At 36.1% G+C, this 18,511-nt stretch overlaps 1 protein-coding gene and 1 long non-coding RNA gene across 2 annotated transcripts in view; one reads left to right on the top strand and one right to left on the bottom strand.

Moving 5' to 3' along the window:
- LOC145218838 (uncharacterized) overlaps positions 1-14,531 on the top strand; it is a 53,552-nt gene extending 39,021 nt beyond the window's left edge. Inside the window, exon 7 of the long non-coding RNA XR_013857754.1 lies at positions 13,846-14,531. This is a non-coding gene — a long non-coding RNA (uncharacterized LOC145218838). The remainder of the gene's footprint in view (positions 1-13,845) is intronic.
- Positions 1,223-18,159, bottom strand: LOC145218837 (coagulation factor XI-like). Its single transcript, XM_080086245.1, has 8 exons — positions 17,864-18,159; positions 17,134-17,300; positions 16,953-17,051; positions 16,729-16,888; positions 16,397-16,535; positions 15,895-16,064; positions 15,800-15,829; positions 1,223-1,375 (listed from the first exon to the last, which is right to left on the bottom strand). The coding sequence occupies exons 1-5, from the start codon at positions 17,915-17,917 to the stop codon at positions 16,494-16,496; spliced, it is 522 nt and encodes a 173-aa protein (XP_079942371.1). The 5' UTR covers positions 17,918-18,159; the 3' UTR covers positions 1,223-1,375; positions 15,800-15,829; positions 15,895-16,064; positions 16,397-16,493.
- Positions 18,160-18,511: the final 352 nt, after the last annotated feature.

The raw sequence follows: 18,511 nt of genomic DNA on the forward strand, positions 1-18,511 counted from the left end.
CCAAACACTGCTTTCACTCTGACAATGTGTACCTTAAGTTTGTGTTTTTTATGTACAGCAAACATTCCGGGCTGACAGGTTATATGTGTTGCATGTATAGCATACTTGAATAAACGTATGCTATATTTTTCATGCTATATTGGTTGGCACGTAAAGTCATTTTTTTATGACGCGCCAACCGTTAAGCGGGTTTATACTTAAGTTGTGAACATATTTTTACTGTTACACTACTTGTTTTATTTGGTTGTTGTGCAATAGTTTTTAAACCAAGCCTACTTTCGCAAACCTGTCTGCTTTCTAAATTACAGTTGTGAGCAGCAGGCACAAACCACTATTACTCACAAAACTATTGGCAAGTCATTACGATTTGGAATTAACAAGCAAATTGACACGCGCAGCTCCAAAAGTTGTCGACCCCTTTAATATATCTGCACTGGACAGTGCACTCTTCGAATGGTTTTGTGTGTTTTGGTCACCAATGCATAACGAGTGATACTCTTGGTTAGTGTACTGTACACAAATGTTAGTGTACTCTCTGGTGCGGCCTATGTTGATCTTTTTTTACCGCTTATGGCACTAATATCAAACTGTCCTGTAACTGTGATTAATGTTCAAGAGCCATTGTAGTGAATTACGTTTGCCCTTGTTGACAAAGGTTTGTGCTGCGAGTTTGGTGACAACGAATAACCTGTTTTGAGTTTATTTACTTCGAATTCTCTCGTTTTTTTTACGCAACCAAAAAGCAACGATTGTCACAATTATGGTGCGAGTAGTGTGACCACCAATTGTCACACATTGATTTTGCATATTCATCTAGAAAACATTAGTTTTCTTCATTGCTGGGTGACTTTTTATCACCCGACTTCTGATCATTTGACATTTGATCATGCGTCAGTCACATTTTATCCCTCTACCCTGTCGTAATGATCGATCTTATGATATTTGGTGATAAAATATCATGGCTCCCTTTTCTTTATCAAACATGTATTGTTTTATCAACATGACATGTAGAAAAATAGTTTCTGAAAGTTTAATATTAACGCAAAACGTGACAACTATTACGTTTGTTTTATAGCTTAGCACACCAATAAATCATTCTTTTTAAGTCGGTTTATGTTTCTGATTTCCGCGCAAATGACGCGAATAAATTGTCACATAATGCGAACTACTGTATATTTAATGTGAATTACAACGACGTAAAAAATTGATCATTGCACTTAGATTAAGACTTTGGACAATACAAAATAAAACACGCTTCATTTCAATCTTGGCTAATCAATGTCAATTGCATCTTAATTTCGGTGTAAAAAGATCCCCATAAGTAACGCTGCAACCATTATCAGGACACCATTGTATCGCAAGTTGCTCAAAGCACCTGGAAAATAATGATCATCTCTTTAATTCTGTGCAATCACGTATCTCCATCTCAAAGCTCTGGCTGCCCAAGTCTAATTGTGCATTTCGGGTTTATCGCGTGAAAAAATTGAAACCAAACTCATGTTATATTTTTTAAGAACACGGTTTAGGGTCTTTAATGTTGTAAAACGAATCGTATAACACTGACATAAGCTGTGTGAAAACAAAATAGATGGTAAATGGGTAATATTCCAATTATAATAGAAACATACTTTGTGATGGGTTATAATAAACACAGCATGACAAAACTGCTAACAGACAAAACTGGTTAATGAATTTCCAGATAATTGCATATTCCACTTAATTGCATAGAAATCTTTAATTCCATACCATAGTCCATTTTTAAGAAGAAAATCGTCATTGCAAATCGCCTATATTTGCGAAGAGTTTGAACAAAATGTGCGATAAGCCGCATTGTTGATGTATATTCGAGAACTCGCACGTACTGTGTCATTAACACACCAGGAAAGTGCAAATAATCACTTCTGTTAACAACGCAAGGTAGCTGCGTAAAAAACGCTTGGCAACTGGTTATGCGATTATCCAGTTTCGTCTCTATTGCAAGAAAAAATCGATTCGTAAGAAATGCTTCAGAAATATATTACTTTTACTTACCACTTGGGGCGGGAAACGTCAAACCAGTAACTGTAAAACACAAAATAGTTTACTTTGAGTCGGAACATTTGAAGATAGCATGGATATGTTTCTTACTATCATGGATCCATGAATAAACCTCGATGACCTCTGTAAAGAAGTCCGGTCCTTTGCCGCATGTCTCTATTGTAAAACTAGTGATTCCATATTGATACCAAGTCTGGTTTCCACGTTCACATACTAAAGGTCCGCCGCCGTCTCCCTATACAACAAACAAAAAGTTTGTTTTTTGCCTTTAACAGCTCAAAGTTGCCGTAACACATATAATAACCTGTAAAATAGCAAATTCAAGTACTTTTACCAGCGTTTTGGTTAAAGCAAATGAGACTTTGCTGCGTCTGAAATATAACACTTAAAGTTAATTTGCTTTCGCCTAAATAAAGTTAAATTGCTTTTGCTTTGCGAAGAAAACACACAGCGACACAACAGCAATGCGCAAGCACCAAACCGGAAATCGTTAAACTGCGTTAAAACGATTTCATGCACAAAACGTGACGTACTGACTCGATTAGGTAAAAAACGTGCGCTGAATTTGTCTGATTGTGTGTAAATTGAGTTTGTAGGACAATTCACTTACCACACATACTGACTTTCCTGAAGCAGTGGCACACATCACACTATCAGGCATCGTGATTTTCAAATGGTTGCGACAATAACTTTCACTTTGAACTTCCAGTTGTGCTTGTCGCAGACTGGGCGAATAATCATCGGTCGCTGCAACACAATTAGATATACTTGCATGTAACTATAGACGACATGATTGGGTAGATGCTGGTTGAATTTGTCAATATTAAACATGTTTCGATTTGTATGCATGTAGCTACCCAATGGACAAAAGTTTGTCAAAGAGAACAACAATTGATTGAAAATAAAGTGATAGTCGGTAGTTAACAAATGATTTGTTTGCTCTTACTACTTGATGGGTAGCCCCATCCAGTTGCATAGCACATCGTTCCGATTTCAACATTGTGACTTTGACTTGATGGCAGACATACTGGTCCGATGTTGTCTGTAAACGTGATGCTACTTTTTAAGTAAAGAAGACCAACGTCATAGCCATCTTGGTACGAGCCCCTGTATATGTAGAGAATTTTAAAAATACTTTTTGTATGCGCATTTTCATGACATAGGCTCACGTGGCTGCATAGTGCCAGTATTGATTTAACACTTCAAATTTTTGCTGTCCAGGATCTATTGCATTTTCTCCATAGATCTTTCCCACCGTCACTTCGATGCTGCCACATGTTAAAAAGCAAAATTCATGCAATCTGTGTTTGCTCCGACATGCAACAAGATATATTGTAAGTTATAATTAGTTTTCTTACCTATCACTCAGTTTGAAACAAGCGGCTGCTGTCAAAATCCACCTGTCGGAAAGAATTGTTCCTGCACAGAACGTGTAAAATACGTCACGTGAATGATTAGCGTGAACCATGGCTTGCCATGGCCATTCTCCTCTCTGTGACGCTGTTCCACCAGCAATTCTTGAAGGCTAAATATACAACTTTATTTCTTAGAATATTTAGCCTTTAGTTCTTTCTTTAAGTTTGCTGACTACCCCAGTTTGTCTAGGTTTATATCGGCGAAGCAAAGTATGCTTAATATAAATATCTGGTAATCGTGGCCCAAAACAGTTGTGAAGCTTAAATGGGATTATCTGCTGTGGGCAAAGATTGTTTTTCGCAAACGCTAAAGAAATACCCTTAATTGGTATATTTTTTTCGCTTCGCTCACCGCTCGTTTTTGAAAGAAATATACTGTCATTGATGATCAAATCACATTTTTCTTATTTGTTAAACTAAGGGCAATAGTCATTTTCTAAAGTATAAGAACATGTTTATCGTTGCTTAACTAACGATAATCTAAACAGGGCCACATTGTTTTCTCTGAAAACCGGCGGGACCAATATAGGTATATTATGTCTTAAACTTGTAATTGTCAGTGTTGTAAAATAGTAACGCATAAAGTATGTAATTATCTAGTTTAAACTATGTTAATTTAGTTTAATAATATGTTTCATCAACGTTTCATTTCACTTTGTGCAAATACAACATTGATACTTACTAACGAATTTTCTTTGACCCGTTTTCCACAGTTTTGAATGGTTTGTCCTAAACAAAAATAAATAAATAGATTCTTGCCTATATGTTCCACGAAGAAACAAACACGTGCTAGGCGGGTCATAGTACTTTCGTACTAGATTAGTAGAAACAAAAAGCAACAGTCCATTTGGATCTTAAACATAACAATTAAAAAAAAAACAGATTTAGCTTACCAGATGTACATGAAGCGACAAATAAAATATAAGCCAGAAGCCGTATTGTTATCATTTTTGTTACACTTGGCACTTGAAGAACAAAATTACAGAATTTCTGTTGCAAAACAAATACATATGTTTTTCTTTGTTTAATTTGATTTTTATCGACAGATCTCAAATCAAAAACATTAAAGACTGGCATGGTCTAATATTTTTTCTAACCATTTCTCATAACTCTTTCAATGGTTTTTCATAATCCCTTTCATAAAACCATTTTTAAGGGCGTTTAAAGATAATATGACTTAAAAAAGGCAACCTCTTGGCGAATCTCGACATTTACAGATTTATTAAACTTGTTAAGCAGCTAACGAAATTAGATTTTACTTTAAAACGCAGACACTGCGCTTACTCTTAGAATTGTCCATCTTCAACTACTATGTTTTAATCTTTTTACAACAATCCTTATAAGCACCTTGTTTATAAATATACGGTTTACAAATAAAATTGGATTAAAACAGCCGAATAATTTTATTGCGTTCGTTTACAACTTCACTGGCGCTATTACCACACCCTATACCTACATCGTATACCAGATAGTGTAATCAGGTTATCGTAGGTAAATATTGGCTTAATTAGTGAAACAATGGTCGAGGCTTATCGTTTTGTGTAGATTAGCCATTGGTGCATGACGAAGTGAAATTCCTAGTTAGTACACAAATCGTAGCCAAATGGCACAAAATATTAAACTGTTTCGAAACTCTAATTTTGTTTATCAGCCATCGCTGTGGTTAACATTTGTCTGTCTTGATAAAACATTATGCTGCAAAATGTGTGGCAACAAACAGCTGTTTTTGAACATTTCCCATTGAATTGATTGTAGACATACTAGTCCAATGTTGTCAGTTTTCAAAAATATTGTGTTTTTAAAATTTTTGGTTTGTCATTCAAATGCGTCATTAAGCATTTAATATGGAAGCTAACACATCATCAGTGTTAAAGCAGGTTATAAAACGAAGAACCTGTATAAAACTAAAACAGTAGTTGTTTTCAAGTCACTTTTGTTTAATACAAACTACAACTGTCAGAATCCATTCGTCCGAAAGAATTGTGCCTCTGCAAAACGTGTAAAACAAACCATTTGGACGAGTGACATAAATCATGGCTTGCCTGATTCATTCACCTCGTTTACCTCGTTGATTTTGGAAGGTTTAAAAGACCGTGTTCATAACTAGTTCTTTTTTCGTTTTATACTTCAGTCGTGACCAAATCATGTTTTGTTTATTTAGTGTGTAAAATGATGTCAAAAAGTTGTTTTTGGAAGCTTCTTATTTTTGTGTGCGCCTAGTGGCAATCCACAGAACAGAAAAGGTTTTCATCGAGTCTTCAGTACATACTCTTTGAATCTTTAGTGCATATTCGAAAATACTCAATAGAACTTGCATCTAATTAGTTGAACCTTTCTCTTTCCATTTTTATTCCATTTCAACGCGTTTTCTTGGTTGACAGATCATAAGTGGCTCTCAAAATAGTTGTAATTTGCAACTCAAAAGTGACATTTATTGTCTTTTATTTGCAACAGGTCAATAAATTATTCTTTTAATGTCATTAAATATTTCTGATGTGCTAGAAAACGCAAATACATTGATGTCACACAATACAAAACATAATTATTTTTACGTAAAATAGCGCCGTCAAAAATAAATCATTGTCAGTCTAAAAATAAATGCTTCGTTTCAATCACAGTACGTCAGGCCTGCTAAGGCCTATGACTATATTCATTTTAGCTTCGTTTCAATCCTGATTATTTACAATGATATTTTTCTCTGATTTGTCAGTGCAAAAACACGCCCACAAGTAAAGCTGGAAGCATCACCAGGACACCGATATTGGATCGCATGTTGCTAAAAGCACCTAAAAAATAAAGATCATTTCTTTAATTCACGTGTGTGTGACATAAGCGTCTTGGGCAATAAGTCGTAACATTACTTCATAGAAACGGCAAAAAGCAAAAATGTCAATCCAATTCTTAAGAAACGATTTAAAAACAACTTTAGTTCCACTTACCACCTGGTGCTGGAAATGTCAACCCAGTAACTGTAAAACACAGAAAATAGACGTCGTGTCAAACGATATACAGATAATATGGATGAATATGGGAATGTTTCTTACTGTCGTAAATCCATGAATAAACCTCAACGATCTCTGTAAAGTAGTCCGGTCCTTGGCCGCATGTCACTTTCCCAAAACTACTGATTCCATACTGGTACCAAGTCTGGTCTCCACGTTCGCAAACCAGAGGTCCGCCCCCGTCACCCTATACAACCAACCCAAAGGCTTGATTTTGACTTTAAACAACGGAAATCATACAATGTTGCCTGCGGTTTGCTGTGGGCGAATCGGGGTTTGTTGCGTCCAACATATAACACTATACAAACTTGAAAAAGAGTTCTTTTCTCTTTCAAAAAAAAGTTTTTTTCTAAAGTTATGTTGCTTTTGCGTTTTGTTTTAAAAAAGGCGACACAATTGTAATGGAACAATAAAATTGGACTGTTTTGTAAAAACAGATAAGGGGCATAAATCGTTTCTTTTAATAACAGAAATATATATAAAAAATATAAAAAATATAAAAAATATACTCAAAGATGACATTACACTTACAGAAATATATATTTCGTCTTAATAAACAGGCATCGTTAGTTTCTTATTCATATAGATTTATATTTATGTATTTAAGAAACGATTTATGCTTATTATCTGTTTTTATAAAACAGTCCAATATAAAACTGATCAGAAGCAAGAATCTTTCTTTTATACATTGTATTGTCTGCAGGAGGCGTTACATAGCAAAACTGTTTCAGCTAATGGAACAATATCGAAATAGCGGATAAAGGTTATCAGCAAATATTTGCGTCCCTATTCAATTCGGTGTTCAAGGTTGCTAAGGCTAAAGTTGCATTATTGTGTGTAAATTGAGTTGCTAAAGGTAATCCTCTTACATCACATGTTGACTTTCCTGAAGCAGTGGCACACATTACAGATTGAGGCATCGTGCTTCCCATATGGTTGCTACAGTAACTGTCTCTTTGAACTTCTAGTTGTGCTTGTCGCAGACTGGTGGATAAATCATTGCTCGCTGCAACACAACTGAGCAATGTAGTTGTAGACCGCAGGATGTTTGCGAATACGAAATGATGACGTTTGTATGGGACTAAGCTCTTAAATACACATCAAACTAGGAAGGAATTTGTTATTTTGATACGCATGCAAGAAATATAATCAAACATCCACCCATATTCTTCCTAGTAGCTTCTGGTTAAAAGATGTCAAGTTTAAATGTGATAGTCGGTAATTGACAAATGACCTGCACTTACTGCTAGATATGTGGCCCCATCCAGTGGCGTAGCATTTCGTTCCGGGTTTAACATTATGACTTTGACTTGATGGTAGACATACTGGTGCAATGTTGTCAGTAAACGTGATGCTATTTGTCAAGTATAGGAGACCAATATCATAGCCATCCTGACCATTACCACTGAAAAAGTGAGTATGTTTATAAGCACTTTCTTGTAAACACATTTTTTTGACATATTCTCACGTTGCTGCATGGTGCTTGTATTGATGTAATACTGTAATTGTTTGTTGTCCAGGTTCTATTGTGTTTTCTCCACTAATCTTTCCCACTGCTACCTCAATACTGCGAAATATTTTAAACAAATTTTTAGAAATTCGTTGTTGCTCCGAGATGCAACAAACTATTTATTGTAAATTTATTTTCTTACGTGTCACTTGTTTCGAAACAAGTTGCAGCGGTTAGTATCCATCTGTCAGATAGAATTGTTCCACCACAGAACGTGTAAATTACGCCAAATGGACGTGTGGCTCGAACCATGGCTTGCCAAGGCCATTCTCCTCTCTGTGACGCTGTTCCACCAGCAATTCTTGAAGGCTAAATATATATATTAAGTATATGTATCGTTTTCTTGAAAGAACACTTAGAATTTTGTTCTTGCTTCAATACTAGATTGACTAAATACCCTAATTTAACCAGGTTTATAAAGGCGAAGCAAAAGTGGCCTAATACAAAAATTTGTTAACCCAGTTGTTGAGCTAAGGGGCAGTATTCAACCGAGAGTGTGAATTGTATGCTGTAATCAGATGACAAAATCTACAATAGGGAAAAGGAGGCATTATTTTACAACTTGATCTTGAAGCCAATTTGTGAATACATGAGAAATAAAAAACGCTTTAGTGCGGCCTCTCAAACAATGTTACTTACCAATGAATTTTCGTTGGTCCGCTTTCCACAAACAATTTCTCCTAAACAATTTTTTGTTAGGGATATTGTTTTTCTTTTTTCAAAATATTGCATGTTTTTATTGAAATTGCCAAAATGCTACTTACTACATGCCGTAAACTGACTGGACCATCCATACTCCCGGCATGTAATTGTTGATGTTCCACTCAATTGAAAGCCAGGATCACAAGTATACGACACCTGTTCGTTCAATTGATATTTGTCTTTATCCGGGTTGATTTTTCCGTTTGGGGGAACAATGGGTCTGGAGCACACCGGATCTATTAAAACAACTCGAAATAATGTCGCTTCTTTATAGTCAGGTCTAAAAGTTTTGCAGAACGACATAGTATGTTTATTTGCAACTTTTACACCGTTTTAAATGACTTTTACAGTTTTCCTATTCGATATTACCTTTGCAACGCTGACAGCGCCTAATCACATTGAGTAGACTCCGAAAATGTGGTTTGGACTGAAATTTGTTTAAAATTTGAACGATTTGTGTAACTTTTAACACCAACACCACTGATAGTTAATAGGATACAACAACGTGGTTCTACAAAAACGCGAAAATGTCTGTTGGTAATGCATCTACTCTCTTTAAACAGGGGTGCCCGCGGGCAAAACGTTTTTTTAGAATCAGAACACAAATATACGGGATTTAAGGACATTGTGAGATTTTGTTGCGTCAGCACCATGTACACTTCCTTTTTTACCGGTGAATAAGGTTCCATGGAAAGCTTTTGCGTTAAGTGGTAGGTCGCCAAAACCCCAAAACGTAATCCAAACTATGGCGTTACATACGCAACACAATTTGTAAAAACAGCCGCGGGCCACGTGAAATGCCGCCGGGGCCGCATTTGGCCCGCGGGCCGCACTTTGGACACCCCTGCTTTAAAGTCATTAATTGGTACTGTAAACATGGGCGTCCGCAGGAAAAAATACAGGGGAGGGCAATACTATCGTCACATCGCCGTTCGATAAACGGTATTTCAGAACAAAAATCATCTGACAGTGATACTCATTCTTGCCAATCCCAATGTAGCAAAGTAGTGCAATAAACAGAATATTAACCATCACTGACGTATGTGGTAGATTGGCAAATACTTTTAACAGAAGTAGGACTTACATACACAAACCTTATCAGATGTAGGCTAACAACAGACAAAGTGAAGCCTTCACTTCACTGTGAAGGTATCACATAATGACTGTTTTACACATCTATCAATGACGTAATAATATGCTTGTTAGCGAGCTATTGTTAAGTAATAATGTTCGATTCATTTAATCTGTTGTAAAACCTCATCCTGTTCTGTTACAGTTACAGCTTGTATTCGGTGCGTTTAACAGGGTGGAGACCCACGACGTCTTCGGTTTACGTCCCAGGAAAACCGGCGGTTGCCGACCACTGCTGTAAAGGGTGCCCAAAATGCAGAAGTATGTAGTGCCTTTGTTCTGTGTACGTACTTGTTATAGCCGGGACATTTACACGGGTATTTGGTTATATCGCCGATTTAACGACTTTATATGAGTTGACAATGTAGTTTAAAAGTTTACAATGTATCTAGTTGACACGCAAATGTAGAAAAAAATCAGTCTTTATAAGACAGAAAATACGTGCACTTTGCTTACCTGGGTCTGGAAAAGTCAGTCCAGTGGCTGTAATAGAAGGAAAAAAAGTTACTCTTCATTGGTCCACTCTATTTGGAGGCATTATTACAATTTTTCTTACTGTCGTGAATCCATGAATAAACCTCAATGACATCTGTAAAGTAGTCTGGTCCGTAGCCGCATGTCGCCTTTCCGAAACTACTGATTCCATACTGATACCAAGTCTGGTTTCCACGTTCACAAACCAAGGGGCCGCCGCCATCACCCTATGCAACAACGGCAGAAGTTTTTTTTTTATAATATTGCCATGTAAAACTCTAACCCAAAACACCCGTGTTTTAAGTGTAACATATTGTTAGCTAGGTCAAGGGCGGGCAACCTACGGCCCATAAAACTTTCGAGCGACCCGTGACCGCATTCTAACTGCTTTATTTATCTTGTCTGGGACCGCATTACAAATTCGTATTTTATTCTTCATCGGCCGAATGCCTTTTATGCGTAGTATCCTTCTTATATACCAAAGAGTTCTTTAACTAAACGCTGATAGTTATTACTAGGAAAGTAGAAATACGTATTGTTACGTACAAAAAACAAAACTATTGTGTGTGTGTGTGTGTGCTTTGGAACTGTGTAATAGAGTTGTGTTGAAGTTTATTGTGTTGCTCAATTGTTACTATCCTAAGTAACGCTGTCCAAGGTTAAAGTTTTAGCAAACAAGTTCTGTAGCTTATTTGATATGTGTACATATTCAAATCAAACAAATCTTTAAAGTTGAATTCGCCAATTCTTGATCGGTGATTGTATGAGGCTAGGTGCAAATGATTGACTTACTTCACATGTTGACTTTCCTGGGGCAGTCGCACATATCACACTGTCAGGCATTGTACTTTCCATTTGGCTTCTGCAGTAACTTTCGCTTTGAACTTCCATTTGTGCTTGTCGCAGGCTGGTCGATAATTCATCGCTACCTGTAAATAATGTTTTGAAATAGTGTTGTAATAAATAGAGTATTTTAATATTGTGTTGATCAAACTGCGACGGTCGCTTTGTATCAGGTCATTGTGATTAATCTTTACCTTATATTTCAATTTTACTCATTGCTGAAACATTTTTTTGTCTTTACTAGCTGTTTCACTTGTAGATTTTTTGGCTTGTAGTTTAAAATAAGAAGGTGGTGGCAACGTTACTTTGATTTGTCAGGAATTAACTTTCAAATCACTAAACAGAAAACAAATCACTTGCACTTACTACTTGATGTGTGGCCCCATCCAGTGGCGTAGCACTTTGTACCAGTGTCAACATTGTGGCTTTGACTTGATGGTAGACACACTGGCCCGATGTTGTCAGTAAACGTAATAGTACTCGTCAGGCGGAGAACTCCAACATCATAACCGTCCTCGATTGAGCCACTGGCAGAGATATTGTTTAAGAAGGCGAAAGGGCGCTTAAAGATTCTTTGTCTTTAAGTGCCTACTTGGTATTTTGTTAGGTTGTGTTATACTTTAAATTATACCGCAAAATTTTAATTAAAACCAAAAAAATACTTTTTACACGATTTTCATACCATTTTTTGGTGTTAGAAATGCTTTAGTTTCTAGATTCACTTTCATGAACTTCTCATTTACGCTTACGTGGCTAAATGATGTTTGTATTGCTCTGACACTGTAAAAATTTGTTGTCCAGGATCTACATTATTTTCTCCGTATATCTTTCCGACCGTCACTCGAATGCTGTAAGGAAATTAACAAATCATTAGTGCTTATCCAAGAGTGAAATAAGTAAACCTGGTTAAAAAAGAAAAATATTTTCCTTGCCTATCACTTGTTTGAAAACAGATAGCAGCTGTCAGTATCCATTTATCCGAAAGAATTGTTCCTCCACAGAATGTGTAGAACAAACCATTTGGACGAGTGGCACGAATCATGGCTTGCCAAGGCCATTCACCTCGTTGTGATGGTGTTCCACCGGCAATCCTTGAAGGCTATATAGATAGCGCGTTCATTGTTAGTATATATTTGTTTCAGTCTCTGTTCTTTAGTGGGAGCTCTATACTGTTAGGGATGGTCAGATTACAGTTTTTTTGTAAAACACAGGGCGATAAATGAATTTCTCCCACTTTCAAGAGGCTTGCTTTACTGAAGATAAGCTAAACAGTGCATGGCCACATTATTTACGCTATAATTAGACGAGCCAAAGTAGATAATAATTTACTTAAATGATATGATAACTTACTAACGAATTTTCGTTAACCCGTTTTCCACAGTTTTCAATGGTTTCTCCTGAACAAAAAAATAATAAATTTGTAACCGCAATTGTTCTTCGAGTAATAAATATGCTATGTGGGATTTGTAACACCCACTTTGAAATAAATTTGTGTAAGTATTACACACAATAGTTAATTTGTAAATTAAACACAATAATGGAAGTCAAAATCAGTTTTGCCTTACCAGATATACAGGAGGCGACGCATAAAATGAAGGTCAGAAGGCGTATTGTTGACATTTTTGTATCACTGGTCACTTAAAAAACAAAATACAAACTTTTTTGCAAAAGAAATATATATATAGTTTCTTTGTTCAAAATGATATTTTATCCACAAATGTAAATAAAAAACATTTGAGACCGATATGGTCTAATATAGGCTACTCTTCTAACCATTTTTATAACGCTTACAAAATTGTTTTTTTTACCTTTTTTAAAAAAAAACTCTTATCAACCGTTTTTTAAGGCGCCTGTTCAAAACAGACAATTAATTGCAAGATCTAAGCGATTGTCGACCCTTGCAAGCCTTTGTTAAACTCGACTAACAGCTTGACACAAACCTATACTTGTCTTTGTTATCCGTGCGGCACAAAGTTAAGTTTTAAATTAAGCCGTTGGCAGTTCATGTGTATAAATATTTATTGGTTGACGAAACACTGCTTTCACTCTGACAATGTGTACTTTAAGGTTATGTTTTTTATGTACAGCAAACATCCTGGGTTGACAAGGTATATGTGTTGCATAAATAGGCAAAAAAGACACTGTTTGCGCTTGAAAGTTGTACAGGTACAAATTGAACGAACGTTTCCATGCTCTATTTTGGAGCTTGACACGCGAGGTCATTTTTTCATGACGTGCCAAACGTTAAGCGGGTTTATATTCAAGTTGTGAACATATTTTTTACTGTTACACCGCTTGTTTTATTTGGTTGTTATGCAATAGTTTTAAAACCAGCCTACTTTCGCAAATCTGTCTACTTTCTAATTACATTTGTGAGCAGCTGGCAAAATCCACCAATACTCACAAAAGACCCCTTTAATATATCTGCACTAGGCAGTGTACTCGAGTCATAGTGAACAAATATTGGCTTAATTGGTGAAACCGGGTTTCAAATTACCGGCTTCGAATAGTTTTGTGTGTTTTAGTCTCCGATGCATAACGAGGTGAAACTCTTGATTAGTGTACTGTACACAAATGTAGTGTACTCTCTGGTGCAGCCTATAGTGATCTTTCATACCGCTTATGGCACAAATATCAAACTGTCCTGTAGCTGTGATTAATGTTTAAGAGCCACTGTAATGACAAAACGGGATATTAATTTTTTTTGTATTTTTTGCTGCTTGTCAAGTAGAGAAGACCAACATCATAGCCATCGTCAACCGAACCGCTGTCAGGAATATGATTTAAGATGCTTTTTAATCGCAAGATTGATGAACAAACATTTGTGTTCAGCTGCGTACATTGGTTTGCCACGATGACCTATGCAATGCCCCTATTGCGTAACTCAATAACATTTGAGTTAAAGAGTTTTAGGCCAAATCAAAATCAAAGATGACATTCCATAAACCTACTATGGACTTTTATCTCCTAAGAAAGTACACTTAAGAAAATGCCAAACCTCTCACGCTCACTTGCAAAATAAAGCTTGTCTTGTCAGTGACACTGCTACGATTCGTTGTCTAGGACCATTACATTTTCAAATTTGTGTCTTGACCTTTACTGGAATAACTATAAAGTGAGAAATTACCACAGTATTGATATGTAAACAAGAAGGATCAAGAAACTAAAACAGTGGTTATCTTGAGTACGATTTCAATCATTTTTTTCGAAAGAATTGTTTCTTCCCAGAACGTGTGAACCAAGCAGTTTGGGAGAGCAACCTGCCAACGCCGTTTAATTGTGGCGATGTGGCGATTGTTTAAAGTAAAAAGCTCGTTTATTTCAAATATATTTTGTTGATGGTCTTTGTTCTTTTGTGGAAATGATATGCTGCTGTGATTGCGTTTTGTTTCGTTGGTGTTTAAAATGAAGCCGGAAAGTTTGTTTTAAAAAAAAGGTTTTATGTGCTACAAAATTGCAATACATAGAACAGTAATTATTTTGGGCCAAGCGAAACTAATGTATACACTTTTAAATGTGAAATCCGTCTAATGGTTGATTGATAAAATTGCCTCTTGTTGCCCTTTTTTCATTTTTGTCTTAATTAGCGCCGGAAAACATTGGGGTTGTTTACTTGGTTGGGCGACTTTTTCGACTTCTGACCATACGACATATTTAATCATGCGTCATTTTGTCACTCTAAACCTGTCGTAATAATCGATCTTATAATAAAAGGTGATAAAATGTCGTGGCTCCCTTTTATTTATGAAACACGTATTGTTTTATCAACATGACATATAGTAAAATGGTTTCTGAAGGAATAATTGTAACGCCAAACGTGACAACTATTACTTTTGTATCATAACATATTAATAAATCACTCTTCTAAAGTCGTTTTATGTCTCTGATTTGCCATGCAAATGGCGCGAATAAATTGTCACACAATGCGAAACTTTTTATTTTTAACGTAAATTGCAACGTAGTCAAAAATTGATTATTGCAACATGACAAGTTGATTAAGACTTTGGACAATACAAGAAATAAAACTGCTTCATTCTAATCTTGATTTTTAAATGTCATTTTGCATCTTAATTTTCAGTGCAGAAAGATCCCCATAAATTGCGCTGCTACCATTATCAGGACACCATTGTTTTGCAAGCACCTGAAAAATAATGATCATCTCTTTAAATTCTGTGCAATCACTTATCTCTTGTCCCCATCTCAAAGCTCTGGTTTTTTAACTGCCCAAATCTGTTTGTGCATTTCGCATTTATTGCGTGAAAAGAAACCTAGGATTTTTATGAACACTGTTAAGGATCTTTAAAATTTAAAGCACATCGTGGCATAAGTTATGTGGAAACACTGACATAAACAGGTGACTGAACATACTTTGAGATGGGCTACATAAAACACAGCACGATAAAACTGCTTACAGACAAAACTGGTTAATGACTTTCCAGATTATTGCATATGCATTTAATTGCAAAGAAATCGTTAATCCCATACCGTAGTCTAGTAAAATCGTCATCGCATATCGCTTATATTAAAAGTTTGAACGAAATATGCGATTTTGCATTGCCAGGGAAGTGCGAATGAGCACTTCTTTTAACAACGCAAAGTCCGTCTAACAGCGTAAAAACGCTTGGTAAGTGGTTGGTTATGTGATTCACCAGTTTATGCTTCAGAAATATATTTCTCTTACTTACCACTTGGGGCAGGAAAAGTCAAACCAGTCACTGTAAAAGACAAAATATTTACTTTGTATCAAAATATTTTTAGATAATATGGATATGTTTCTTACCATCGTGGATCCATGAATAAACCTCAATGACATCTGTAAAGTAGTCCGGTCCTTTGCCGCATAAAGTAGTCCGGTCCTTTGCCGCATGTCTCTATTGTAAAACTAATGATTCCATACTGATACCAAGTCTGATTTCCACGTTCACAAACCAACGGCCCACCGCCGTCACCCTATATAACAATCGAAAAGTTTGTTTTCGGCTTGCAACGACTCAAAATTACCTTAAGACATGTAATAACCCGCAAAACAGCGAAATCAAGCACTTTTACCAAGCAAATAAGAGTTTGTTGCGTCTACAATAAAACGCCTTGCAAATATAGTGAAATTGCTTGCTTTGCGAAAGAAAAACACTAGAGCAAGCAAGCCGGAAATAATTAGGCAGCGTTAAAACGGTTTCAGGCACAAAATGTGACGAACTTATTCGATTAGATCTATTCTAAGGTAACAGTGCTGAATTTGCCTGATTGTGTGTAAATTAAGTTGCTAAAGGTAATTCACTTACCACACATATATCGACTTTCCTGAAGCAGTGGCACACATCACACTTTCAGGCATCGTGCTTGCCAATCGGTTGCGACAATAACTGTCGCTTTGAACTTCTAGTTGTGCTTGTCGCAAACTGGGCGAATAATCATCGGTCGCTGCAACACAATTAGACACACATGCATGTAACTGCAGGTGGCATGATGTTAGTGTAAACGCTGGCTAACTTTGTAAATATTAAACACGTCTCAATTTGTGTATTTAAAGCTACACAAGGGACAAAAGTTTGCCAATAAAAACAACATATTATCGAAAATAATAGTTAGTTGTAAACAAATCATTTGCTCTTACTACTTGATGGGTGGCCCCATCCAGTGGCGTAGCACATGGTTCCGGTTTCAACATTGTGACTTTGAATTGATGGTAGACATACTGGTCCGACGTTGTCATTAAACGTGATGCTATTTTTAAGTAAAGAAGACCAACGTCATAGCCATCTTGCCACGAGCCACTGTATATAATGAGAATGTAAAAAGGTTGTTTTTTGTTTACACATTTTCATGACATAGGCTCACGTGGCTGCATAGTGCCAGTATTGATTTAACACTTCAAATTTTTGCTGTCCAGGATCTATTGTATTTTTTCCATAGATCTTTCCCACCGTCACTTCGATGCTGCCACATGTTAAAAAGCAAAATTCATGTAATTTGTGTTTGCTCCGAGATGCAATATATGTTGTACATTTAGTTTTCTTACGTATCACTCAATTGAAAACAAGATGCAGCTGTTAAAATCCATCTGTCCGAAAGAATTGTTTCCCCACAGAATATGTAAATTACGCCAAGTGGGTGATTAGCGTGAACCATGGCTTGCCAAGGCCATTCACCGCGTTGTGACGCTGTTCCACCAGCAATTCTTGAAGGCTGAATATACAACACTTCTCACAACATTTAGGTTTTTGTTCTTGCTTTAAGTTTGCTGACTACCCCAATTTGCCCAGGTTTATATCGGCGATGCAAAATATCCTTAATATAAAAGTCTGTTATTCGTGGCCCAACTCAGTTGCGGAGCTAAAATGAGGATTATACTGTGTTTCACCGGCTATTCGCAAAGACTAAACAAATAGTACCTTAATTGCTATTAAATTTTGCCTCGCTGGATGATCAAAGTATGTTTTTGCGTGTTTGTTAAAACGTAGGGCATTTGTCAATTTCTCGTACTTTGCATAAGTCGAGGTATAAGAACATGTTTATCTCGTTGCATAACTAACGATAAGCTAAACAGTGTTGGACAACATTGTTTACCCCGAAACCAGGCTGGATTAAAGTAGATGATAGTTTATGTCCTAAGTTTAATTGCCAAGTGTTGTACAAAAGTAACGAATTTGTAAAAAATATGTAACTATCTTTTCCAAAGTATGTTAATATCTTAATGTGTATCATCAACGTTTAAGTTTATTCTATGCAAATAAAACATTGATACTTACTAACGAACTTTCTTTGACTCGTTTCCCACAGTTTTCAATGGTTTGCATATACATATGTATATATTTTTGCCTATGTTCCACGAAGGAGTATAAATGTGTAATGCAGGCATATAATGCTTACTTTCGAAATAGATTGGTAGAAACTACAAGCAATATTCCATTCGGATTTTAAATAAAATCATTCGGATTTTAAAAACAATTAAATAAAAAAACAGTTTTAACTTACCAGATATACAAGAGGCGGCAAATAAAATATAGACCAGATGGGGTATTGTAACCATTTTTGTTACACTTGTCATTTAAAGAACAAAATTTCTGAATTTCTGTTGCAAAACATATACATATGTTTTTCTTTGTTTAATTTGACTTTTTATTATCAACAGATCCCAAGTCAAAAACATTTAACGCTGACATGGTCTAATATGCTTTTCTAACCTTTCCTCATAACACTTCTAATGGCGTCTTTCACAATCCGGATTGAAAAATTGTTATGAACTGTTTTTAAGGAAGTTCAGTGATAATATGATTAAAGAAAAAACAAGTCCAATGGCAACATCTTGGGAAATCTCGACATTTACAAATCTATTAAACTCGACTAACTGCTTCACACCAACCTATCTCTGTCTTTGTAACTTATTACCGAACCCT

Source organism: Phallusia mammillata, chromosome 3 (genome assembly GCF_965637545.1).
Source record: "Phallusia mammillata chromosome 3, kaPhaMamm4.hap1.1, whole genome shotgun sequence".
Classification (NCBI taxonomy): Eukaryota; Metazoa; Chordata; class Ascidiacea; order Phlebobranchia; family Ascidiidae; genus Phallusia; species Phallusia mammillata.

What these genes read in the sequence shown, in the direction of transcription:
- LOC145218837 (XM_080086245.1), bottom strand. Translation starts at nt 17,917, where the DNA reads ATGTATATGCAAACCATTGAAAACTGTGGGAAACGAGTCAAAGAAAGT. An exon ending in GAGTCAAAGAAAGTTCGTTA is followed by an intron (nt 17,301 to 17,863) that starts GTAAGTATCAAT and finishes TTGTATATTCAG; the next exon opens with CCTTCAAGAATTGCTGGTGG. An exon ending in ATGGGGCCACCCATCAAGTA is followed by an intron (nt 16,536 to 16,728) that starts GTAAGAGCAAAT and finishes ATTGTGTTGCAG; the next exon opens with CGACCGATGATTATTCGCCC.